This window comes from Lactuca serriola, chromosome 5 (genome assembly GCF_051521515.1).
Source record: "Lactuca serriola cultivar US96UC23 chromosome 5, Lser_US96UC23_V15, whole genome shotgun sequence".
NCBI lineage: Eukaryota > Viridiplantae > Streptophyta > Magnoliopsida > Asterales > Asteraceae > Lactuca > Lactuca serriola.
The window spans coordinates 283,691,256-283,717,629 of NC_136412.1; the positions used below are offsets into that span (position 1 = coordinate 283,691,256).

A 26,374-nucleotide genomic window follows, 5' to 3' on the forward strand; every position below is an offset into this window, starting at 1 on the left:
AAGAGGTAAAAAGATAAAAGTTTAATATAAAAATATGACAAAACTGTGAATTTGGTCCTTATGGTTTGCAAAATTTTTTGGATGGATCCAAAAAGTTTCCAGCTTGCACCAAAGGTCCAAAATCAAGGTTTTCATGGGTTTTTAGTCCATTCCGTCATAGTCCGTTTGTTTGGAGCCGTTAGGGCCATCACGTGACCTCCATGTGAGAGCATTTTGTTCATTTTGCTTCCCAACCTCCGTTGTCGCCACTTCAATTAATAAGATTGCAAATTGTACTTCACTCCTTCGTCTTCTCTCATACCTCATTTATCATTCAAGACGCAAAAACCCTAACGATTGTGTGAGAATCGATTTTCGTTCATGCTTTTGAAAATGTGGGGACTTAGAAATGTTGGAGAGAATGTCAACGTTCAAGAAGTTTATGGTAAGATTCAGACTTTGTCAAAACTTTGAAAAACTTTGTATTTGATGATCAAGTTTCAAACTTTGAAAAACTCTAACAATCGTGTCTTTCTGTTTTGAGGATGGTTACCCTAACATATTCTCTATTAACTTCATCACGGAGGGAGTTTCACAAAGTTTCCAAATATCAAGTATATTAATGGGCAAGTAAGGTACTTTGATGTTGTCGACATTGATGAATTTTTTGTGCATGAACTAGACTTGATGATGAGAGAATTAGGGTATGATGGTTCTGAAATCATGTATTACCATTTCCGTTTGCCTAATGAAGGATTTGACTTTGGACTACGAGCATTAGGTAATGATGATGATGTGCGTAATCTCTCACAGTATGTTACCCATAACAAAATGATTAAAGTGTACACAGAGCATGGTCAAACGAACTTGCTTACATATTTTATGTCCCCAAATGGTCCAAGAAGGGTTATAATAAAAGACATGGACAATCAGGATCCTCCTAGACCCTCATCACCTTTAGTTGCTCATAAAGTGGTAAATCTAATCCAAATTGATGTTGGTGAGGGTGATTTAGGGTTAGCATTAACCTTATACAAATCAGTAACACCTGAATTTAGTAGGTCTAAAGGTTGGAAACATAGTAAAGGGGCATCGTCTTGTAGTAGAAAACTTAAATTGGATTGGGAAGGTGGTGAAAAACACTAGCAAATGGTGAAGTTGATAAAGGTAAGGCTGTTGAGCCAATACATCCTGAATTTGTTGTAGTTGGTGCAGAAAAAGAGTTAAACAAAAAGCTTGATGTGAATGAAGAACTTGACATGAACAAATCCAATGGTGAGGATGTAGAAGGATTTATAGATGAGGGGTATAGAGTTGTCATTGATAATGATCCTCAGGGAGTCAATGAATTTTCAACTAACATCAACATAAATGATGAGTTAATGACAAACTTTCAACCTTTTGAAGGGTTTGAAGACCGAGATAGCATCCCATTTAATGGGTATGAAGACCAAGATAATATTCCTTTCAATGATAAGTGGAGACAAGAGGAGCCTGATGACATTGAGTTTGAGAATCAAAATAGTGAAGATGAAGATAGTGACTTTGTCACGCCCCAAAACCGATAACGGCGGAATACGTTCTGGGGTGGAGGACGTCATGTATAGTATCATCACAATTGTATAATAGTAAAAGCAAGAGACAACAACCATTTCATTTACATAGTGAGTTTAATTACAAGCGTGTTCTGTAAAGTTTCAAGAGACACCAATAATATATCAAAAAAATAAGAGATGGGTCTTGTGTGCTCCATCTTTGACCTGAGGATACAAGTTATTTTGAAAACGAGTATCAGCATAAAGCTGGTGAGTTCATAAGAATTTAGTGTCGTGGTTGTATAAAAGTGTTTACAAACTCATAGTATAAAACTGAAACTTATGTTTATAAGTAGTAGAAGTCCCTAGAAAATCCTATATTTTCCAGAAAAGTACAAGGTAAGATAAATCCTTTGTGTTGTGTGTAAGTATTATCATTGAAACCTTCCATTTGCAAAAGTAATGTAATAAATCTCATGTGAGTAACATAGATGAAGAAAAGTTATGCCTGTTGACAGTAGTAGTGGTGCCAACTTCCATTAGTAGTAGATACGTACTTACTTCGAGATGTTAACTTAGACTTTAGTCTGAGTGTATTAATTTGAATATGGTGTAACCCTTCATGTGACCAATTGTATAGTAGTAGAGAACCCGATGACCTTCCCGGTCATACGTAGTGTAGTGAAGTAGTGCCACCCCTGGGTCGGGTCGGCTCGGACTGTAGTTAACAGTCGGGATGTAGTAGGGTATGTCCCGTATAGATCTATACGTGTAGTGTTGCCTTCTTTCCGGAAAGCCCTGGTCACATGGTATAAGCGCAGTAGGGTGTCTTATAGAGAGATAGTGTGTTATACTCTGGATTAGCGTATTCTCTTGTATTATAGTGTAGTAATCTTTTGTATAGTTCATAGAGTGTTCTCTTATACGAGTATTAACTTGTAATAATAGCTGTTACAGTGAGTATAGTAGTAGTGGAGATAACGAGTAGTGGTCTTAGCTATACTATTATAGCTAACTAGAGTGTATGATTTCTTGCCTTTGAATAACAAAGGTATTGAGTATGATGAAGACTTTCATATCTAACACAAATATATACGATATATAACTAAGAAATCAATGACAGTCGGACGGATAACTGATACCCTAAGACCACATCAAACAAGAACAGGAAATAAGGCGAGCTATCGGTCCTAAGTCCTTCAAGCCTTACTTATATAAATATATTAGTGTAGATATATTTTTAAAAAAGAAAAGTAAATTTAAACACAGTTTTAAAAGCAATTTAATAACAATTTTTATTTTAAAATGCATTTGACAATCAACATCGAGGAATCATTATCGAGTCAACCTTAATTTCATTTTATAATACTTTCGCCTCCCCCCCCCCCCCCCCCCCTAGTTAATTGTTCAAGCTCCGACACTGCTTCATTGAGGAAGAAAATTGACAGCATACACGTAAACAATTCGATGCAAGGTAGAGTAACCCGGTATCAAACTATACCTTTAAAAGTTATTTGTTTCATCTGGAGAGTCGTTCTTGGGCATGCACCATCTGCAATCACACTTCAACATCGAGGAATCATTATCGAGTCAACCTTATGTGGGTCCTGTATCGGCGAGCAAGAATGTGTTGATCAAATTCTTGTGAGATGTCCTTATGCTTCCAAGGTACTAGAACAAATCTTCCTTCATGTGGCTTAAATGGAGGGGCAAAAGAAATAGTTGTAGTTGCGTTTGAATGAAATCACTTCCCCCTTTTTTTTTTTGTAATTGACTATGTTGTTCTGTTTTCTTCTTCCGTCTTGGTCCAGTTTAGAAACAAAGTTACAAACCCATTAACCTATACTAAAACCGGTTGGGGTAACTCCGGTTTTCGGTTATACTGTTTTCTATTGGTATCTGCATTCCGACCCGGTTTTAAGCTTATGAAGGCCTCGTTTCGACTTTCGACTATAAAAGCAAACCATACCCTCCCAACGGAAGGAAATGCCTTTTGGTTTCTGCAATCCACTCACTACTCAGTTAACCGATTTCTCTCAATCAATGGGGCATTCTGCTCGTCGAGTATGTCCGCTTTCCATCTCTCTAGATTGTACGCGATTTCTATTAATGATTCATGCCTCCATGTTCTTCTATCTCTAACAATAAGTTGTTAATGTCTTACCGTCATTTCGAATCATTATATATTTATGTTAGCTCTGTAATTTTTTATTGTAATCAGATCATTACTTGTTATTTTCACGTAAATCAAATGTTTGCGATGGATATAATATATATGCATGATATCATGTAGTGATTAAGCATCGAATTGTGTTTTGCTATTACGTTGATCGATCGCTTAAATTTTCTACTGAGTATTGATTTCATGATTGGAGGCCTCGAATGCTGCAATGTAACATTTTACTCGTATCGGTTTGAATAAGCCCTAGGGGATCTTTTTATGTAGAAAACATTGTCGTAGAATCTCATCATTTACCAGATGTAACACTAAATTTGGATGAAAATCGGATCCACATTTCAAACTGAATCATCTCCACAGCTTTTCAGATAGCAGTAAATCGGTAACATATAAAATTTTCCTGACCTGGTTTTTACAGGACGCCAGTCCTATCATAAAAAACGTTCTCCTTCTGGATTCGGAAGGAAAACGGGTAGCAGTCAAATATTTTTCAGATGAATGGCCTGCTAATAGTACAAAATTGGCTTTTGAAAAGCTTGTATTTACTAAAACTCAGAAGACCAATGCTAGGACTGAAGGTTTGGTTTCTAATTTGTATCAATGGCAATTGGCAACTGAAGATATGAACATAATGTTTTTTTTTTTTTTTTTTTTTTTTTTTTTTTGTTCTTGATATGTGTATCTGCAGCTGAGATAGCAATGTTTGAGAACAATGTTGTGGTGTATAGATTTATACAAGATTTACACTTCTTTGTAACTGGAGGTGATGATGAAAATGAACTAGCTCTAGCTACAGTCCTGCAGGGTTTCTGTGATTCAGTTACACTTCTCCTCAGGTTGCTAAAGATCTCTTTAATCCTTGTCACAAATGTTCAATTTTTTTTTCTTTTTCCATTTCATTGTGTAACCTCCTTGAATTCTTAATGCAGGGGTAATGTTGATCAAAGGGAGGCACTTGAAAACTTGGATTTGATCTATTTGTGCCTTGATGAGATTGTTGATGGAGGGTAGGCACATACATTATTATTGATTCTAATTTCAGCTTGTAGCTTTCTTGCTCTTAGTTTTCATTTCTCAATAAATTGTCACTGTGGCAGGATGATTCTTGAAACAGATGGGAATATGATTGCTGGAAAAGTAGCTACACACAGCATAGATGAAGGGTCTCCCTTGTCAGAACAGGTAAATTCAACTCTAATTTCTTTTTAACTTGCAACAAAAGGGTAAAATGGTCATTTACCTACATTAGAAACATGTTTTTTTTCTTCATATTCCACAGACTATCACTCAAGCTTTGGCTGCAGCTCGTGAACATCTGACAAGATCGCTTCTCAGATAATTGATTTACACTTATATTTAATTTACTTTGGGTGATTTGCTTTCAAATTCTTGTGCACACTCTCATTTTTGTCCTAAACTAAGTCATAATTTAATGACTATGGTTATTTCTTTGATTTCGAATGTGTTTTGTCAGCCTTGAGTTGAGGGTCGCCTGATTATTGTGTTAGAAATTGGGCATACATAGTTTATTTTGATTGATCATGTATATAGTTTCATCTTTTGTAATTGATATTTTGATTGTGTAGAACATCTAATCGCGATCAACATAATCAAATTCCCTGATGCATAACACGTGTGGATCCACTGATACAGGGACGACTTTTAAACTCACAGCTCGATGTAGTTTCTTACTTTGCTCCCAAGTCTGGTTACTGAGAATTGCTTCAAACTTACCATGAAGAGATCATCAATCTTGGGTAGGGATACCGGTTGATGGTGGTCTCTTCTTACCCTGATCGTAGAGAATTGTCATTATCTGAGTCACAATCTTCTTAGGCACACACAAATTACTCCCTTGAATATAACCTTATTTCTTTGGAGCTCCCGATTCCATGGGTGGTAATCCACCCCTTAAAGGGCTTCCTTGTAAAACTTGATTCACAGAAAGTTGTATGATTTCATCAAGTTGCAGTGCATACCATGCATTAGAAATGTTACACGCATCATAACATTGAATACACACTATACGCAAGCCGATAAAAGAACTAGAGGCACAAGGTTGACTAGAAGGTTGGTATTTCCATCTCAAGGGAGTTCGCCATTATCTGTCCAAAAATAAATCATGCACAAAAAGACTTAATATAATACTTAAAGAGAGGAATTCAAGGAATTACCCGAATCAGCGTCCAACTCCTTCAACACCATCGACTCGATCTCTTGCTCGCCTTTTGACATTACTACCTTTTTCTTGCCATTCCTCAGCCCTTCATTTCTTTCCTCACATTCGTTCACCAAAATGTTATCTCCAATTCTTGAGGAGCTGCTTTTCTGAATTCCACGATTGATACCTTCTCAAACGATGAATTGAGGTTGATTTGGTATTGATGTTGATTTCGGGGTTGAAATGGATAGTAAACACCACCATAATGTAGATTTGGTGGGGAATAAATAGGCGATCACGTTGATTTTGAATGAAAGTTGGTGAAGAAGGTGAGATGTTTGGATTTTGAGTGTTTCGTTTGGTATTTTTTGAGTTTTTGGGTTGGAAGAAGAAGTCATTTTTTCAAAAAAACTTGAATTATTTGAGTTATAATACGAAGATTGTGAATTGAGATAAAATATGAGAAACAGTGATATTTATATAAGGTAAAAAGGAGAACTTTTTGAATTTTTATTTAAAAAAAATGGTGAAATACTCCTCCCAACATTCACATTTTCATAACCCAATACAACCTCTTTCTTCGGTGAAAGCTAGCCAAGCTCGACAAGCCAAGGGGTCGGCACGGTCTTTGCTGAGTTCGCCGAGGTAATTGCCAAGCTATCCGAGATCCGCACCATCTAGGCTTAGAAAGTAGGAAAAAATAAAAAATGTTAGCATGGTTTATTGGTTCACGTTTATATTTTCTTTGTTTTAGCCACGGAGTTGGGCAGCGATCCACACCAATGGGCAATGGGATTGGGTCAAAAAGGCTGTTTCGCGTTAATCAAAGCCCGAAGATCTCTCTCCCCGAAATCCCATTATTATTTCAACCTAAACCTCCATTGAGATTTTGCATAAATTAAGCTCTATTACTTACTTTTTCTTTCTTCTTCTTTATCCTTTTCCTAAATGACAATCAACGCAATTCAAGTTCCAGCTTCCAGTTGATCTATTCCTTTGACCCATTTCTTTCTCCAAGTTACGTCCACAGACAGTTCCTGCCCGTCGGTGCTGACTCACGTCCACTTCCGTTTCATCTCAATTATCCGATTCGCCGTTTCTCCAATGAGGCGATAATCGGACCGCTACTGTTTTGTCACTAGTTTTTGTGAATTAGGGTTTTAATTTAGGCGATGGAGCAGCCTCGTGTGGGGAATAAATATCGGTTAGGGCGTAAGATCGGTAGCGGTTCATTTGGAGAGATCTACCATGGTTCGTATGTTAATCGTCATTATGATGTTGATCCCTTCAGTTTTATAAGTTTGTATTGCTAATTATTGGAAACCGGTTTACAGGTACTAATATTCAGACGAATGAAGAAGTTGCTATCAAGCTTGTGAGTAAAAGAATAGCAGTTTTTTCATCTATCTATACTGAATTGCTACATAATTGATGCTTTAACTTTCAAATAATATCTACTTCATTTCGATTTTGACATTTAGGAACTGTAAATGGTTAACCTGTGAACTTTCGAATCACATTATGCTATGCGTTTTTTTTTTTTTTTTTTTTTTTTTTTTGAGGCCTTCTATTTTCAATAACCCGGCTATCTTTTTTTCTCGTTCAGGAAAATATCAAAACAAAGCATCCTCAGTTGCTATACGAATCAAAGTTATATAAGATCCTGCAGGGAGGAAGTAATGAACAGTGCCATTCTACTGTTTCGCTTTTCTTTATCTTTTTTTAGAGGTAAATACTGACTATTTTGACTTTCACTTATGTCTTCCGATTATAGCTGGAATCCCAAATGTGAGATGGTTTGGCGTTGAAGCAGACTACAACGTTCTGGTGCTGGATTTATTGGGACCGAGTCTTGAAGATTTGTTTAACTTCTGTAGTAGGAAGATGTCTTTGAAAACTGTTCTTATGCTTGCTGATCAAATGGTATGCCTTTCTTTCCTAATTGACTTATTTTCGCACAAATAGATTCAAAATATCCTTTCATTTTTTATATATTCACTTTTTTTATGTGATTATATATGTTGCAGATCAACCGAGTTGAATTTATTCACTGTAAATCATTTCTGCATAGGGATATAAAGCCAGACAACTTCCTTATGGGTTTAGGGAGGCGTGCTAATCAGGTTCCATAATTTGTTCCATTTTTCCATTATACATTTCTGTTTTTTTTTAATAGTTTTATACATATTTTTTAAAATATATATGAACGAACATGTTACAGGTCTATGCTATTGATTTCGGGTTAGCCAAGAAATATAGAGACTCTTCAACTCATCGGCACATTCCATATAGGTGAGTGAATTTTTTTTTTTTAAACTTTCAGCAGCAATCTTTTTTTTCATAAAAAAAAGTGACCCCTAATCAATCCGTACTTTATATCTTATAAAATGCAGAGAGAACAAGAATTTGACAGGGACAGCTAGATATGCAAGCATGAATACTCACCTTGGAATTGGTAAGCTTTTTAATGGTGCCCAAAATTCAAAAATATGAACAAAAATTTATCATTCTTACATGTTTGTGTTGCTTAGAACAAAGCCGAAGAGACGATTTGGAATCACTTGGATATGTACTTATGTACTTCTTAAGAGGAAGGTATAACACCCTTTGTCAGTTTCATCTTATTTGCAATTAATAGCAATGTACTTCCCCTTCAATTCTACTGAATTTTAAAACCATTCAACTTATAAAAAACCATCTTCACAAAAATCATTATGTAAAGTATGTTGTTATTTATTTCAATCTCCTGTTAAATTTTTTGATGCATAAACTGATTAACATGTTTTGGACATTGTTAGTCTCCCATGGCAGGGACTGAAAGCTGGGAACAAGAAACAAAAGTATGAAAAGATTTGTGAGAAGAAAGTTTCCACTTCTATTGAGGTAAGCAGTAAAAGCTAATATTCATTGTATGCCATAAAATTCACAAAGTTTATTTTTATTTTTTTTTGCAGTCTTTATGTCAGGGATACCCTTCAGAGTTTGCATCTTACTTCCATTATTGTCGATCTTTAAGATTTGATGACAGGCCCGATTATCCATACTTGAAGAGACTCTTCCGTGAGCTTTTCATTCGTGAAGGTCAACTTACCTTTACCTTATCTTATTAGGACATTGAAAAAAAACAAGCAAAAAGAAATTGTTGCATTTATTTTTCAGGTTTTCAGTTTGATTACATCTTTGATTGGACTATTTTGAAGTATCAGCAATCACAGCTTTCGAATCCTCCATCCCGTGCTCTTGTAAGCTGTGTATACTTGAACAACATGATGCTTTTTATTATTTTTTTTTTTATTTTTTTTATATCCATAATAATATCAATCTACTTTTTGTGAATCAGGGTGCAGGAACAAGTTCTGGTATCCCTCCCATGGCTGCCAACCCGAGTAGGCTACCAGGTCATTATTTTCAGGAAATAGCAACATAATTTATTCTTTTTACCGATACAAACAATCTATATTTATTTTTTTAGGTGGTGAAGAAGGTAGTGGTAGTAGGGGTTGGTCCTCTTCCCGGCCTAGAAATATGTTGAATTCCAGACAAAAAAATCCAGCTTCCACTGATCAATCCACCAGTAGAGAGGTACCTAACTACACACAATCACACAACATATTACATTATTTTCTTACTTAAAATTTTTTTTTTTTTTTTTACAGTTAACAAGTAGTAATATTTTGCAAACGAGTGGATCTTCAAGGCGGCCTACTGATGCGGTGCTTGGTAGGGTGGCAAGTAGCAGCGGTCGAAGGAGCTCCCCGGTTGTTTCATCCGATCAAAGACGCACGACTCCCAGTAGAAATGCAAATGCAAACAACTTTGACTCAACTCTCAAAGGTATTGAGGGTTTGCATTTTTAGCATCATATATAAGCCCATTCAAACTACAAACTTGGTTTTTATGTAAGTAAGTAAATTTCACTTTTTTTTCAAATGTGTAGTTTACTATTACGGTATTACGTCTTTCATTAGAGTGAGTGAGTGTCTACCTAATAATTATAATTAATTAAATAATCAAAGACTAGAGATAATCGAGATTATAGAGCAAACTGTTCATGAAAACCCGGATGGATATGTTTTTGTTTCTGGAAATACCTACCGTTAACTTTCTTATTTTATTCCTCATTCGACTCTTGTGCTGCTTTCCCTTTTTTTTTTAACGATTTGATGTTGAATCATTAAGAGGCATCAACCATTTAATGCTGTTGAATGAAAGAAATTACAATTTTTACCCTTCTAATAAAAACAACTTCAAATGTGCATATATAAAATTTCACAAGTGCTATATTCAAATATTCATCAAATACATTTTTTTTGGGAAAGATGGTACAACCTCTTGACAGTTAATTTTTCATAAAAACCATTTACAAGGAAAGGAAAGAACAATTACAACTTAGAACCAATAAATAAACACACATCTAGAATTCCAATCCAAATATCAAACAAATACCACACAAATATAGTGTGGTGGTGGGAGATGGAAGTCGTTGGAATTTAATGATAGTGTGGTGGTGGTGGATGTCGGTGGTGATGTCCTTTGAATGTTCGTTGTCATATGGACTACTCATGTGGTCATGAAATATTTCATATAGACGACACATTGGCAACAATAGCATGTGGAGAACTTGGTAACCTGTTCAGAAGGTTATCTTCCCTTTCTATCTGGTCATTGTTTAATTTTTAGTTTATATTCTCATAATGCACAAAAACTAGTTCACGGATCTTTTTTTTTTTTACAAAATCTTATTAGATTCTAATGAAATTAACCACGTTGGTTTATTCAAAAATATATAAATTGTTTTTTTACAGTTGTCAATCTATAATAGTTTTTTTTCTAACATCTGTTGTTATTTTTCATTATCACTTTTGTGTTGGTTGTTGGATGCGACACTTCATGTTTATTTGATGTATATGACATATATAACTATTAGAATAGCTATAGGATCGACCATAAAAACGTGATTCATATAATTGGTTTAAACGGTTGAATTTGTTTATCTGATTATCAAGAAAAGTCAAATAATCGATTTGTGTCATGTCACATTGATAGCAAGAAAAATGAATGTAAAAATCTGAATTAATATCCTTTCATTTACAGTATGCTTATCAATTTTTATTAAGAATCTCATTTTTAAATAATTTTGTTAAATAATTATAATTTTATCGACTACTTGTCTTATTATTACATTTACAAAGAACAAACTATATTCAAATATAAGGTTTCTTAACTCTTAACTCATTTCATAACTGATTATTTGATTATTATTATTGACATCATATAATTATTTTCAAAACTTAAACGTTTTCATGTTTGTTATATTGAGATCCAAATCTTTTTGGTAAATTATCGTCAATCGTTTAAAGAATCCTCTCAACTACCATGTACCAAACATACACAAATACAACGATTACATGATGAAAAAGAAAATCAAAATCATCAAAGATCAACAGAGATATACATACTTATTGATATTACATCATAAATCTTTGTGAATTAAACCAAGTTATCAGTATTGTATACAATTATACGCTCAAATATTTTCTTTGCTTTTCCAATAATTTTGGAGCAAAATGACGAAAATGCCCAAAGAAATCGATAGATTCATCTATAGCCATAGACAAGTTGGGTGTAAGTCTGTCTGATCCACCCAAAACTTTTCTTGAAAGACCCTTTTACCTTACTCTCTATAGAGTAAACATTATAGGCAGCAACCCTCTTCTTCCGTTGCAACTCTGGATCATCAATGCTCAATTTCTTTAAATTTGAAACATGTTTCTTAATGTTTCGGTTTGAAGTTGAGTAACTCCTCATATTCTTCATATTGCTGGGAAACTCTTCATTGTTGCTCTTAATCTCCATCATGCCACCATCTCGACACGATTGAGATCTATATTTTTCCATCTCTATGTGTATATTTGTTTATGTGAGATAAAGACACATATATTACTTCAAAGATTTGCTACATATTGGCAACGATGAGACGCTATATATGGATGGAAAAAGGTGAAATAATGTAAGCTTGGGTTGTCAAAATAATTTCGAAGTCCTGAATTTTAATAAGATATTACTAAAATTTTAAGAGCCAAGCATGGGTAAACTTTATATGTTTAATTGGTTAATGGAACTTGGCCTTTGCCTTTTGGCTTTTTTGTAGTGCAAAAGGTCTTTCGGAAGTAGGACTTGTATTTTGAATTCCACTTAAAGTTGAATTACACATGGTGATGTCGAATTGTGAGCTTTTGACCTTTCAAGTTGGCATATATATTTGAATATTCAACAATGTTGTTGCTAATGAATTAATAATAGAGTATTTAGAGAAATATTATATTTATATGGAAAGGCCAACTTGAATTAATTGGTGTAATATATATATATATATATATATATATATATATATATATATATATATATATATATATATATATATATATATATATATATATATATATATATATACACACTAAATAAACGAACAAAGCAAATATGTCTAATATCATTTACCACTTTCAAAGGAAGTACAAAAATTAGTCCAATCAGCCAAATAGTTGACATCTATGCAGATAACATTTATGAAACGAGCATACCATTTACGAAAACATTAAAACTGTGCTGTTTTGGAGATTTTCACAAATGGACCCGTCCATTTCGCAAATATCATTTGTAAAGCAAAATATTATTCATTTCTAAATGAAGTAGTGATTAAGAAATGTCATTTTTGCAAATGAGATATCCGAAAATGACTTTACCCAATCATTTTTTTTAAAATGACATTTTTGCAAATATCATATGCGAAAAAGGTATTCTCAGCAAAATAATAATAATAATAATAATAATAATAATAAATAAATAAATAAATAAATAAATAAATAAAAGTAAAAAATAATTTTTCTTTTTTGAGAAATATCCTTTTCATAGGTTTCATATGTGAAAATGGCATTTCTCAATCATTTTTTTTGGTAAGAAATTTCATTTATGCATATGATAAACAACATTTTTTAGTCAAATTTAGTAGCTAGAAAATATCATTTTAGATATGATATTTAAAAAATGTTATTTTCTAGCAAAAAATGAATGAGAAATGTCATTTCGCATAACATCTACAAAATTAGATTTGAGTCAATTTTTCATGATTGCATGAGTTATTTATAGTAATTATATTGCATATAATAAGAATAACATATGAAATCATTTTAATACCATTTAAAACCAAACCATGAAAGTAATTTTTGGGACATTTACTCTCGATATAGATCACCTTAAGTTGTACAACAAAGATTACTTCAATTCTAAGGTTGGATATTGGAGATCACTTCAATTCTAAGCTTGGATATTGGGCTAGTAGTCACATATAGTTGTTTAACCATGTGATTAACTAAGTGATTATCTACTAATCAAACTTGTAATTATAATTAGTGTTTTCATTCTCATTTTATTTCTTAAATATGTCTCCTAAGTCGTTAGAAAGACACTTGAAGTAGTTTAAGATCAAATGAATCAACAAATTAAAAGGTATGTCATTTCGTTTTATGTCGACTGATTACATGTGTAACGTCCTGTCCCGAATCGTTTTCTATTTCGGGATGGTGACCAAAGATCGGGTATTATCAGGCTTAGGGCCTCTGAGGAAATGAGATCTGGACCCATTTGGATGTGGTGGCATAATTTAGATGATCCATACGTTCAGTTATGATTTGGAGCTAAGGGGTATTTTGGTAAAGTGTCAGCTCGGGCTTTTATGGAAATTAGATTTTTTTTCGGGAAATTGTAAGGAAAGTATGAGTTGATAAAGCGTAGAGCTTCTCGTTACCTTTTCATGGATATAAGGATCATCGAAATCGGATTTATAATGAAGAAGTTATGGCCTTCGGAGGATCGCAGGGTTTAGGGATAACCCTAGTACGCGGGGCGTACTTGTGCGAGGTTTAGTACGCAAGGCGTACACTGGTGTACGCTTAGCATATGAGGAGGGTTGGATCGTGAATGTGAGGCCTCGTACGTTGGGCATACGAAGGTTTGATGAAACCCTAGTTTTGAGATATTGCACCCTTTTTAAACTCATTAAGTCCCTAGGGTTGGCCTCTTTATCAACCTCCATTGCCCCAAAACCCTAAATCTCGACCCTTAACCTCTATTGTTGTGTCTTTGAGCTCTTGAGAAGAATTTGGTGGTTATTTTGTTCTTTTTGAAGGAAGTAAAGAAGATTGAAGGTGCTTGGCTTGGTTTGAAGTTTATAGATCCAGAATCATCACCCTTTTTGCAAGTCTTTTGAGGTATCAAGTCCATACCTTGTCTTCTCCTTGCTTAGATCGATCTCCATATTATGATTTAATATGCTTTTGGTCCCTTTTGTGTTGGTTTGATGGATTAAGTTGTTTGAGGGGCTTATTCTTTTAGATCTGAGTATATTATGAGACTAGGTGTAAGACCCATGTATTATATGGGTTCATTTAAAAGAAAAATAAATATGAAAATTCTAAACATTTGAAAAAGTTTGAATTTATAAGAAAAATTAGAAAAATATTGAATTATTAAAATTAAAGTGTTTTTTTTTCTCTTTTAAATTTAAACAAATAATTTAGATAAATAAACAAATGGAACTAATGCAGTTTTAATTTATAAATGTTGAAATTAGAAAGAAAGTAAATTACTGAAATTGATATGCATTTATTATTACATTTATTACAATTATTACATGTAAATATTATGTGAAATTTAATAAAATGAAAAAACCACAAAATGTCATGTGGAAAAAAATTAATTGAAAATAACTACAAAATGACATGTGGTCAAATCAATAAGAGTGAGACATGTGGCAAAAAGGATTTTCATTTATTAGAGTAGATTTATTACAATTATTACATTTAAATATTATGTGAAATTTAATAAAATGAAAAAACCACAAAATGTCATGTGGAATAAATTTAATTGAAAATAACCACAAAATGACATGTTGCCAAATCAATAAGAGTGAGACATGTGACGAAAGAATTTTCATTTATTAGAGTAGATTCTTAAGCCTAAAGGTGCAAAATCTTACCACCAAAAGATGGGTGCTAAACACCTCCTAACAACCCACACAAGGCAAACCCTAAGTCTACCTTCTAAAAATAGGGATTGACCAAAAGTTAACCCATGCCAAAAGTCAACGACAAAAGTTGACTTTAGCCGACCACCATGTCTTGGCCATGTCGTGGCCTTCACCCAACCAAACATACGGGAAATTCCTAGTCACCACGTCGTGGCAACCTATGGCTACGTCGTGGGCACTGGGTTTCTAACAACTTAATGGATTAAGTTGCTTTCTTCAGTTCTATGAGCTCCAAAGCTCAGATCTGATCCATACTATGGTCTAAATGGATAAAGTTTCCAACTTTATCCATTAAGACACCCAAAGAGATCAAGATCTCTAACCCTAGGTCCAAAACCCATGATGTCTTAACCAATAAGCTCTTGATCCGAAAAAATTCCATAACCTAACCACTCCATCAGGGTTTTTAATGCTAAATCTATCATAAAGGTGGAAGCTTTACAGACATATATGTCCAATACATGCCCAAGATCCATCTTAGGTCAAAATATGAACTCTAAAGGCCAAAACTTAGGCAAATGATAAGAACTTCCATCAAAGACTAGATTTATAACATATAATACTCTTGGGACTCAGAAGAGTCATAAACTTGCCAACATTATGAGTTCCTTTCCTCTAAACTTGTTCACACATGACGAACATGAGATAATATTCAAGATCTAACCACTAAAAGATATAAAGCAATGAACTTGGACACTTAAGGTCCAGATATAATATGGGGCGATGATAATGTTGATTCCTTGCAAGCTCTACTAAAAGATCACATTCTTCTTCTTCTTCTTCTTCTTCTCCAAGCCAAGGAAGCTCCCAAAAAGACCAAGGATCAAGTAATCGATGAAGGCTAGGGTTTTATGAGGTGATAATGAACCCTAAAATGGGTTTAGAGGGTTTTAAATACGAAGGGAACCCTAAAAGAGCCATGGGCTTGGGCCTAATCGGCTGCCATGTCGTGGCCTTCCTTGGTCACGCCGTGGAGGCGTAAAAATACACAATTCACTTAACCATTGTCACGTCGTGGCACATGGTCTCTTCCAAAATTTCATATTTGTCCTTTGATAATCGCAAGCTTAATCAATCTAGAACACATGTGTTACATTGTACGTGTTAATGATCATGCTTTTCAAGGAAAGGGAAAGAATGTTCATACATGTACTCCATCCTCATTGCCACGGAATCCCCGAAGCATTATTGTCTACTCATAGTGATCCTTTAGGGTAGATCCATCGAGGTTATCATTTTAGGATCAGAGAGTGAGAATAACAAGAATGGGTAACTGGGTTATTTGTTGAGTGTGGAATATATAAAAGATTATATTATTATGGGTTGAAAACCTTATGTTTTCACCAGGCTTCCCAACCTGACTTACTTTAGTTTCTTTGTATCGCATGTAATAGTACAAAGGTTTAAGGGTATTGATGTTTGAATCTGCTGAGAGATTTAAGGAGTTTTAGGTAATTAAATAAATTGATGTAAGGCCTATAAAGACTAGTTTATGTTTATGTTTCTGTATCAGTTATAACATTCCAAACTTTTTAAATATTAATGAAAAACGTTTCTTCATAAATGCCTTTAATATTTATACCATTTCACATTAATTAATTTAGGACAAATTCCGAACTAATAAAAGAATACTTTGTTATAAATAAACATAAAGAAAAAGTTTTTTTATTAGTCGTAAAATTGGGGATGTCATATAATCTGTGTGTTTGGTTATTATTATTATTATTTTAAACTCAGATCATCCATATTATTTGGTTTTGTTTCAGGTTTAAACCCTACTAGACATGAAATGGATGCTATACTTTTTCTTACTATTTGTGAACTTTTTTTGTTATCATTTGTCCGAATGTCAATGTTAAATAAAGATTAAGAGCAATCATAGCGACACCAAACACCTCCAACAACCACCATAACCGCCCAACTCACCTCTGACATCCACCCTATTCACCACCGCTGCCATCACCTTACACCAAATTAAACAAAAAAAAAAAGCAATTCCTAAAATCGAAACCTAGCATGAAATCACTAAAAAATCTCATTTAATTGCCGAAAATTGTAACGTAATAAATTCCTGAAATTGGAAAGTATATAAAATTAAAAAGACTAACGAACTAATGATTTTAGAAAACAAAAATGGATAGATCACCCATTTGATTTCAAACCTAGAAAAGGAAATCGATTTACAAGTTATACTCCTCACCAATTTCATAAAAAGAAAAACCACTTGATTTGTAACCCATAAAACGAAAAACAAACATGTCAATTATTTGATTTCAAACCCAAAAAACAAAATATTTTTTGGAGGTTATTATTTCTCAATCGTATTAGAAAATGAAAAAACATTTAGTTTCAAACCAATTAAATGATCTGAGAGTGCATATCATCGGCTGTCATTATTTCCGGATGGTGCAACAGTTAAATAAAGCGTAGATTGACGACGGTCCAACGGTTTCCGCCGGACGATTGTGGCTTTAATGTGCCGAGGGACAAATCTATTGGTTTTGAACAAGACGATGGTGGTCTAAGGTGGAACGACAATTGATGATATGACCAACAAAAATACATGATACACAACGAAATTTGGATGAAATTGAAATTTGAATTCGTGTTCACGTCAAATGTAAAAAGCACAACATCGTGTCGTATTCGTATTCAAAATTCGACTCGAAATGACAAGATTTAACATTTATCTGTCGTGTTTTTCGTGTTATGTATGATTAAATATTAATTAAATAATCTAAATGTCATTTTATGTTATCTTTGTTATATCGTGTCATGTTTATCGTTTTTAAATTGATTCGTTTTCATGATAGTTAATAAAACAAATGTCATTATTGATCCCAAACCAAACCATATATAATATAATTTACCCTATTATTCAATAAAATTGTTTTATTTACCCTTCCATAAGGGAGAATAAAATTGAAAATTTATGTTATTCAATAAAATTGTTTTAATTACCCTTCCATAACAGAGAATAAAATTGAAAATTTAATACGTATTGAATCACTATTCACCGAGATTGGTGATAAAAAAAAGTTCTCTCACTTTATATTTACAGCAGACCCATGTTTTAATCAGGAACACCGATCTAGACCTTCGCTGCCTTCGCAATTTGACTTTTAGCCCTAAACACTACAGATTCCTTTCAACCAATCAATATTCCAACATCGAAGGCGGACGCCATTTCCTCCGGGAAACAATCTCTCTACTGAAACGATCATGACTTTTGCAACTCACATCTTCCGTCACTCCAAGCAGGTTCTTATCAGCCCCCTTTTCATCTAAACTTGCACAATTTATAAGTTCTGTTTAGGTTACATCTATGTGTTTCGATGATTAGATATCGCGTTTGTATGTATGTAGCTATGATTGATTATTACTGAAGAAGTGAATGTATTATGTTCGATTCGTTAGTTGATTGTACTTGTCTAGTTGTTAGAAGATCTTTTCTCGCCTAGAATGTTACAAAATAACTGCTAAAAAGAAAATCAGTTAGTATATGAAGATTGAATTTCTGTTATCATGCTTTTTAAGTAGACTTTGTCGATTTAGGTTTTGAGTGTGTTCGTTCAAAGCTTCATGTTGGTAAGGCGGCGTTTGTGGCTGTGAACTGTGAATGGGGAGAGGAAGATATTTGAGCCAGAGAATTGAGATGTAGGATGCCTAAAGATGATAGAGTACATCTAATAAATTGGATGCATTTGTGCTTGCGACTAAGTTTGTTTCTTATGTTGATTAATTTTGTTTTATTTCAGTTGAGAAATGCTTCTGGGGCAATACGGCAGGATCATGCCATTCTGGTTCGGTGGTTTACTAATAGTACACGTTCCATCACTAACAAAGGGGATGGTAAGTAGCTGAGTTGCTTCCTATTTTACCTGCGTTAATATAAAATTTCATTGACCATAGTTTAGTGCTTTTATTTTGTGGTTTTTGATGTATGTATATGGAGGAGGATAGAACTTCACCTGTATTTTGTATAATTCACACTTGTGTGTGAATTGGATGCATCTTGGTTTATTGTATAATTCACACTTGTGTGTTGATATCAGTGTCTCAATATTACAACTATTGTGATTATCATATTGACAAAGATTTACATTCACATTTACAGATGTGTCAAAGCTCCGCCATATTAACAATGTTTCTGGAGAGAATATTTGTGGATGTAAGTCTTGCAGTGGATCCATATCAAGTACACCCATGTTCACTCGAAGTTATAGAGTGAATCCCACAAAGGTATGTCAAATCCTTGTTTCATCATCTTGTAAATTGGACATGAAGTTATATAGAATCTCATCTTCTTTTTTTTTAATCATAGGGGCAAAATGGACTTGCTGTTAGAGCAGAAGGAACTTCAGTTAGTGGAATGATGTTCAGCAGAGCAATTTCATGGTAATTTTCAAAGCATCCTCAAGACCATTGCATTTATCAATGTTTCCTGATTCATGCTTTTAATAATTGATTAACGTTTAACAGCTCTGATGTTCAAGTTAAGAGAAGCTTTTCATCGAGCTCAGGTACTTCTCATACATAATAATATCAGTATCTTTCATGAAAAATCTTTGAGCTTTACCACTATTTTAATCTTTGTAAAAGAAATTCATATGCTTTGACTTGCAGGCCTTCCCCCACACCAAGAGATTGGGATGCCTTCTCTTTCACCCACAATGACGGAGGTCCATGTTATTCTAAATACAAGGGTATCTCAATACAGTTCTTTACATCACTATGTTTACTGAAATTTTCCTTTTATTCCTTCATCCAGGGTAACATAGCAAGATGGTTAAAGAAAGAAGGAGATCAAGTTGCACCTGGTGAAGTACTCTGTGAAGTTGAAACAGTATGTCTTCTTTATCTTCAATTCTGTCTTCACTCTCTAAGTTTAGCTTTATTGACTCAATATTCTTTACAGGATAAAGCCACTGTAGAAATGGAATGTATGGAAGAAGGGTATCTAGCTAAGATTGTACATGGAGATGGAGCAAAAGAAATCCAAGTTGGCGAGGTAACATTTCATATCTTACTTTGATGTCAAATTTATTTTTGAGTGATGAGATTATAGTCTAAAAGTAAGTTTATATTTGCTACAGGTGATTGCTATAACTGTTGAGGATAAGGCTGATCTTGATAAATTTAAAGATTACAAACCCCAAGCATCAGATGCTGCAGCCCCAGAAGCCCCTCCTGCACCTACCCCACCCAAAGAGGATGTAGTTGAGAAGCCAGTCAGCACACCAGAACCCAAAACTGTGAAGCCCACTGCAGCTTCTGAATCAGATCGTGTTTTTGCTAGTCCTCTTGCAAGAAAATTGGCTGAAGATAACAAAGTAATTGATCTTATTTTTTTTATTATTATGTATTCTTGTAGTAATAGATTTTGTACCTTGTGTGCTAATGTTTTTCTTTGATCAGGTGAATCTGTCAAGTATTAAAGGTACAGGTCCTGATGGAAGCATTGTGAAGGCTGATGTTGAGGAATATTTAGGTATCTCACAACTCACAATTCTTTGGTTTTGTTTGGTATGACGGAATCGGAATGGTTCATTCCATTATAATGAAAAACAAATTGTTTTTGCTTTGTTTGTTGGAATGGAATGGACCATTTGTGAAGGAATCTGATTCCTTTCCTTTTGTTGATAATCATTCCTTGGCACGATGTGGCTTTTTTAATTCCATCGTGGAATGGAATGAAATATTCTAATATAACCTTTTTTTTTTTTTTTTGTAGTAAAGTTTATAGTGACACAAATATTTTTAAGAATTTCTTGATTTTAATTAAGCTGTAGTTTTTTTTTATTTGAAGTTAGCTAGAAAATATTCCTTTACTATAAAATCTTATTTGGGTTTTAATTAACTTCTATCATGTGAAGTTTTTTAGTTTTGTAATTAATAATGTCTGTTATCATAGTCAATTAATATACCGAGTTGTGCTAATACTATAGCCTGTTTTACATATAATACACAAATAAATATAAAATTCATTCAACTCAATTTTCATTCATGCAAACCAAACAAGATCATGAAATCTAATGACTCATTCCATTCCTTTTGTCATTCTATTCAATTGAACCAAACAAACCCTTATTATATTCTACAATTCAGCTGAAGCTGAATATTGTTAAGCTTTTAATTTATATTTGGGTACCCCTGTTTGTGTAGCATCTGGTAAGAAAGATGTTCCAGCTGCTCCAGCCTCAAAGGGTGATAAATCAACGGTTTCTGCCATAAATTACACCGATATTCCACATACTCAGATAAGAAAGGTATATTATTATTATTATTATTTATCATACATATTGATATACTCTTCTTATCAAAACAACTTTAACCAAGCCATTGCCACCTCATCTCTTTAGTTTTTGTATCAAGATAAATAAATAAAACAATTCAGTTTCTTTTAAAAAATCTGAAACTAATTCATCATATAATCTTAACAGGTCACTGCTTCACGCTTGTTGCTTGCAAAGCAAACCATTCCTCATTATTATCTCACTGTAGATACATGTGTCGACAAACTTACAAAGTAAGCATTGTTTCAAATTTACATTTTTAACCCTAACCAGCCTTTCAAGACCTTTTCTGATGATTTCTTTGCAGATTGCGTGGAGAACTCAATTCATTACAAGAAGCTTCAGGAGGAAAGAAGATATCCATCAATGACCTTGTAATTAAGGTATCTTTTAGTCTCTTCTCTTGTATGAACAAAGTTAATCTCACAATTTAAAAAAAAAAAAAGAATGAAAAAGATATCATTTAATGGTTATTATTATAATCTTGTTGTTTACAGGCTGCAGCATTGGCTCTTCGGAAAGTTCCTAAATGTAACAGTTCATGGACCAATGACTATATTCGTCAGTAAGTATATAAAACAAGTTAAATATTCTTGAAATAAATTATAAGAAAATATAACGAACTTGTTAAATAAATAGGTTCCATGACGTGCACATCAATGTAGCTGTGCAAACAGATAATGGGCTTTACGTACCTGTCATTAGGGTTTGTCATTACACCTTTTTAACTTGCTGTCATGTTAATATATTATAACAGGAAATAGCAATATGCTTTACTCTTTTTAAATAGTTTTGCTTATAAAATCAATAAATTTGCAGAATGCAGACAAGAAAGGTTTGTCTACAATCTCGGAAGACGTAAAGACTTTAGCCCAGAAAGCTAGAGAAAACACGTTAAAACCATCCGATTATGAGGTCTGTCTGATTAGCTCTGCTCAATTTCACTTTCTTATTTTGTTATATATTGTAAAGTGTGAATTATGAATTGAATTGAATTGGCAGGGGGGTACTTTTACTGTTTCGAATCTTGGAGGGCCGTTTGGGATAAAGCAATTTTGTGCGATTATAAACCCTCCACAGGCAGGGATTTTAGCAGTTGGGTCGGCTGAAAGGAGGGTGGTACCTGGTTCAGGGACTGCAGAGTTTAAGTTTGCTTCTTACATGTCTGTCACATTGAGTTGTGATCATCGTGTCATTGATGGTATGTCACATGCAAATGCTCATTTAATCATTTGAGATTTAAAAAAAATATATATATAGTTTGCTAATTATGGTTTGTATATGGTGTTAGGTGCGATTGGGGCTGAATGGCTAAAGGCATTCAAAGGTTACATTGAGAATCCGGAGACAATGCTGCTTTAAAGATGATATGGTTTATTTTATTTTTCATTGGTTGTGTTCCAATTATCGATTGATTTCTTGTTACAATGGGTTTGGTTGATAACATGATGTGATCTTGTTTTGGAAATTGGAATAAGATAAAAAGGGAGGGTAAGGAGTATGAGGCATGTAAACATGAACTCGGTTTTGGTGATATTGTTTGTAGAGTTAAATATTTGATACCTTTGTAATGTGCGGGAGAGAATTTGAAAATTGAGATATGGTCCACGTGCTGTGCTGTGCTGACATTTGTAACTTAAATAAACCTTTCTTTTGGTTTCCTTTGGCTCTTTTGAATTGAATCTATTAGATATTGTTTGGTATGCTGAAATAGAATAGAGCGTTACATGGGGGAATGAAAAAAGCTCTCTTAGAATGAATGGAATACGATTCCATCTCTTGGTTATTTTGCTCTTCCATGGCGAGGCCAAGTGTTTTTTTTTCTTTACTTTTGTTCCTTTAGAGAATTGAATGATATTTTATGCTTACATTTGGTTTTTCTTTATATAATCTAATCTTTCAACAAAAAATTAATTTAATACTTCAGTAAAATAATTATTTAAAATTTCCATAAATAACTAAAATAACGTTATTTTAAGATTGCATTGTATTTAGCTTGGACACCACTTTCGTTCTCTTTCTTTGGCAAGTGAAGAAAGTGACGTGGAGAGGGGTGGTGACCTTGGCAACCATCCTCGACATCACTCCTTCAAGCATTATAGCTTAAAAATAGCATGACATAATGATAGAACAACGTAATGTCAATACACACCGTACACACACACGCACATATATATATATATATATATATATATATATATATATATATATATATATATATATATATATATATATATATATATATATATATATATGTGTGTGTGTGTGAAAACAATAAGGGGATTTGATCATTTTGATAACTTAAACATCAAAACTAGAGGTGAGTGTGGTGCGGTTCAAAATGGTTATTGGTTAAAACCTCACCACTAACCGCAAATGCAGTTAATCCATTTTCAAAACCGCTTGGTGCAGTTATTTTTGCGGTGCGGTTTTTTTTTTTTTTTTTTTTTTTTTTTTGTGTTTCGGTTATTAACCGCATGGTTTGGTACGGTTATTTTGTGTGGTTTTAACCACAGTTTAAAGTTTAAACATATTACGTGTAATAATAAAAAAATCATAAGGTATAAGACAATTAACTTCAATCACAAAAAACTAATATCTTAAAAACGTCAAATCAATAGCAATTAATAATAAATATCTTAAAATTGTCAAATTTCACTATTTTCCAAAGTTAAATATAACAAAAAACTAACACTTTTGTCTTTTAGAATTTTATCCTTATTTTATCTGTAAAACTTATCTTATTTTTAATAGTTAATATTTAATATATTAATAATTAATAAAAAAATGTATATAATATATGCGGTGCGATGCGGTTTTTGAAAACTAATAACCACACCGCACCGTAAATTTGCAGTTTTTGAAAAACAGAAAACCTTATCATCGGTTTTTATTACGGTTTATGTTGTTTTTGCGATGCGGTTTTGCTCGCCCCTAAATTCAAAACCACTTATATATGTCTTAGATTATATATGATCCTTAAGAAATCAAATCCTCAAATTCTCTTAAACTCTCTGAAGCTCTCTCACCAAACTTGAAAAACACAGAAACCTTGCCACCAGTTGCCACCAACCACCACCATACCGTCAGTATGCCACCGCACCCTCCTTCTACCGACAAACCACCTTCATCAAATCCAAATGCTCCGACCGATTCCAAATCCACGATTCAGTCTCATATATATGAATTTGGCCTTTAGATCTACAATATTCTCTTTTAGATCTACGAGCTCCGACAAGTGGTGGCGAGGATCCACCACCATCATCAACCACTGTTACCTTGCCTTCGCCGTTGCTCCGGTGAAACACAACATGCTCTATTATTTTCTCTATGATCTATGATGAAAATTTTGCATCAAATCTGATGTGTGTGATTCATTTCAAGTATAGATCTGGTGGTTGTGGTGCATTTCATGGTGGTTCTATCATCGTGTTCTCCTCCTTATTTTGTTTCTCTCGATATGGTCTCTCGTGATGGTGTTTAGATGAAGAAATTATGTACACAAAACGCATACAAGTTGTTTGGTGAAATGTCTAAATGAGGTATGCATGTGTTTAAACTACTAATACTTCTGCTTCTTTTAAACCGTTAATTCAGGAATTAAACTGTAACTAGTGTCTCAAATCTAAAGATTGTTGTGCATATGGATTTGATGTGTGGGGTGTACCCAAGGTGTTTGGTGTATGTGAATTTTGCCTATTAAAGTGTGAATGAACTATTTTCAATTTTCAATTGTGAATGCATTGTTTTAAAGGTGTTTTGTGTATGTGAATTTTGTGTATTAAATTGTGAATGAATTGTATAAAATTGTGAATGTATTGTTTTAAGTTTTAAATTTTATATGAATTTTGTGTTAAAATATGAAAGATTTATATATGAATGTTTGTATTATTTTTTGAATATTTTTAGTTGTGAATACTATATTAATTTGTAAATGGTTTATAAATTGTTATATTATATGTTATGTGAATCTATTAAGTTGTGAGTAAGAGTAAGACTATAAAAAAAAAAAAAAAAAAAAAAAAAAAAAAAAAAAAAAAACTGAATTTGGTGTTAGTTCGGTGGCGTTGCGACGACAATACGACAACGGTACGAAGGCGATTGGTGTCATCGGTGCTAAAAGGAATGAAGGGGAGAGTTAGCTTCCTGTAATATTAATATTTGATTAGTCCAAAATGCCCTTATTTTATAATGAGTAAATTAAACGAATGGTCTCTATGGTTTGGGGTAATTTGCACATTTGGTCCCTAACTTATTTTTTTAACTTGGAAAGTCTCTACTATTTGTTTTTGTTACATCATTGGTCCCTATTTTTGTTTTTGTTATGCGTTTGGTCTCTATCTTCCCTAAAAATACTATTATTTAAATAGGGAAAATGGTGAGGTATGTAAGGTAAGGTGAGGGGATGAAATTGGTGATATGTTTATTTAAATAAATTATAAATCAAGGGCAAAATATGTTTTTTAGGTAAGACAGGGACCAAACGCGTAACAAAAAACAAACAGTAGGGACCTTCCGAGTTAAAAAAATAAGTTAGGGACCAAACATGCAAATTACCCTAAACCATAGGGACCATTCGTGTAATTTACTCTTTTATAATTAACACACAGTCTTGCCAAAATATTATTTTCTTCTTGGGTAAATGGCACAAAAAACATTCTTTTTACACAGAAATTCGATTTTGACACCGTGTTTTTTTTTGTGTCAATTTTGACACTGTGTTTTTCAATTTGTTACAATTCTGACCACTTGACCGATTAACTAGGTTACATGCTGACGTGGCATGATGACGTGTCAGTTTTGATCACGTGGCATGCTGACGTGTCAAAATTGAATTTTTTTCTCACAAAAAACACTAAGTTTTTATTTTTTTTCGATTTTGACACTAAGTTTAGTTTTTTCTTTCAAATTTGACACTATGTTTTTTTATTCCAAATCGAACATCATTTTTTCCAATTTTGTTCAATATTGACAATTTTCTATTTGAAACCGTATAAATATTTTTTTAATACGTTTAAACCGTATAAATATGTTTTTTTTTCATTTAAAAACCATAGTTTTATACAAATACAAAATTTTTTTACACTCAAAGGCCATATTTTTATATATAAATATGTATTAGTTATATAAAAATTGTAT

General features: G+C 33.3%; 3 protein-coding genes and 1 long non-coding RNA gene across 4 annotated transcripts; all 4 read left to right on the plus strand.

Annotated features, from left to right (window-relative positions):
* Nucleotides 1-3,451: 3,451 nt before the first annotated feature.
* Nucleotides 3,452-5,147, plus strand: LOC145051675 (coatomer subunit zeta-1-like). The gene is made up of 6 exons (XM_078999530.1): nucleotides 3,452-3,578; nucleotides 4,112-4,271; nucleotides 4,382-4,529; nucleotides 4,623-4,700; nucleotides 4,791-4,875; nucleotides 4,973-5,147. The coding sequence occupies exons 1-6, from the start codon at nucleotides 3,501-3,503 to the stop codon at nucleotides 5,030-5,032; spliced, it is 609 nt and encodes a 202-aa protein (XP_078855656.1). The 5' UTR covers nucleotides 3,452-3,500; the 3' UTR covers nucleotides 5,033-5,147.
* Nucleotides 5,148-6,745: 1,598 nt separating this feature from the next.
* LOC145054499 (casein kinase 1-like protein 2) lies at nucleotides 6,746-9,784 on the plus strand. The gene is made up of 14 exons (XM_079002710.1): nucleotides 6,746-7,105; nucleotides 7,189-7,229; nucleotides 7,461-7,530; nucleotides 7,629-7,777; nucleotides 7,882-7,977; nucleotides 8,076-8,146; nucleotides 8,248-8,309; nucleotides 8,386-8,449; nucleotides 8,653-8,737; nucleotides 8,809-8,935; nucleotides 9,014-9,096; nucleotides 9,195-9,252; nucleotides 9,327-9,436; nucleotides 9,511-9,784. The coding sequence occupies exons 1-14, from the start codon at nucleotides 7,027-7,029 to the stop codon at nucleotides 9,709-9,711; spliced, it is 1,296 nt and encodes a 431-aa protein (XP_078858836.1). The 5' UTR covers nucleotides 6,746-7,026; the 3' UTR covers nucleotides 9,712-9,784.
* An 8,234-nt stretch (nucleotides 9,785-18,018) lies between these two features.
* On the plus strand, nucleotides 18,019-22,896 carry LOC145054500 (Dihydrolipoamide acetyltransferase, long form protein). The gene is made up of 18 exons (XM_079002711.1): nucleotides 18,019-18,200; nucleotides 18,698-18,791; nucleotides 19,057-19,181; nucleotides 19,264-19,337; nucleotides 19,422-19,462; nucleotides 19,566-19,621; nucleotides 19,711-19,785; nucleotides 19,858-19,950; nucleotides 20,036-20,272; nucleotides 20,358-20,430; nucleotides 21,105-21,208; nucleotides 21,383-21,468; nucleotides 21,543-21,618; nucleotides 21,733-21,800; nucleotides 21,875-21,941; nucleotides 22,055-22,150; nucleotides 22,238-22,436; nucleotides 22,527-22,896. Exons 1-18 carry the CDS (start codon nucleotides 18,162-18,164, stop codon nucleotides 22,595-22,597), a joined length of 1,674 nt encoding a protein of 557 aa, XP_078858837.1. The 5' UTR covers nucleotides 18,019-18,161; the 3' UTR covers nucleotides 22,598-22,896.
* A 1,270-nt stretch (nucleotides 22,897-24,166) lies between these two features.
* On the plus strand, nucleotides 24,167-24,988 carry LOC145054501 (uncharacterized). The gene is made up of 2 exons (XR_013684809.1): nucleotides 24,167-24,534; nucleotides 24,625-24,988. It is a non-coding gene; the product is annotated as an uncharacterized LOC145054501 (long non-coding RNA).
* The last annotated feature ends 1,386 nt before the right edge of the window (nucleotides 24,989-26,374 follow it).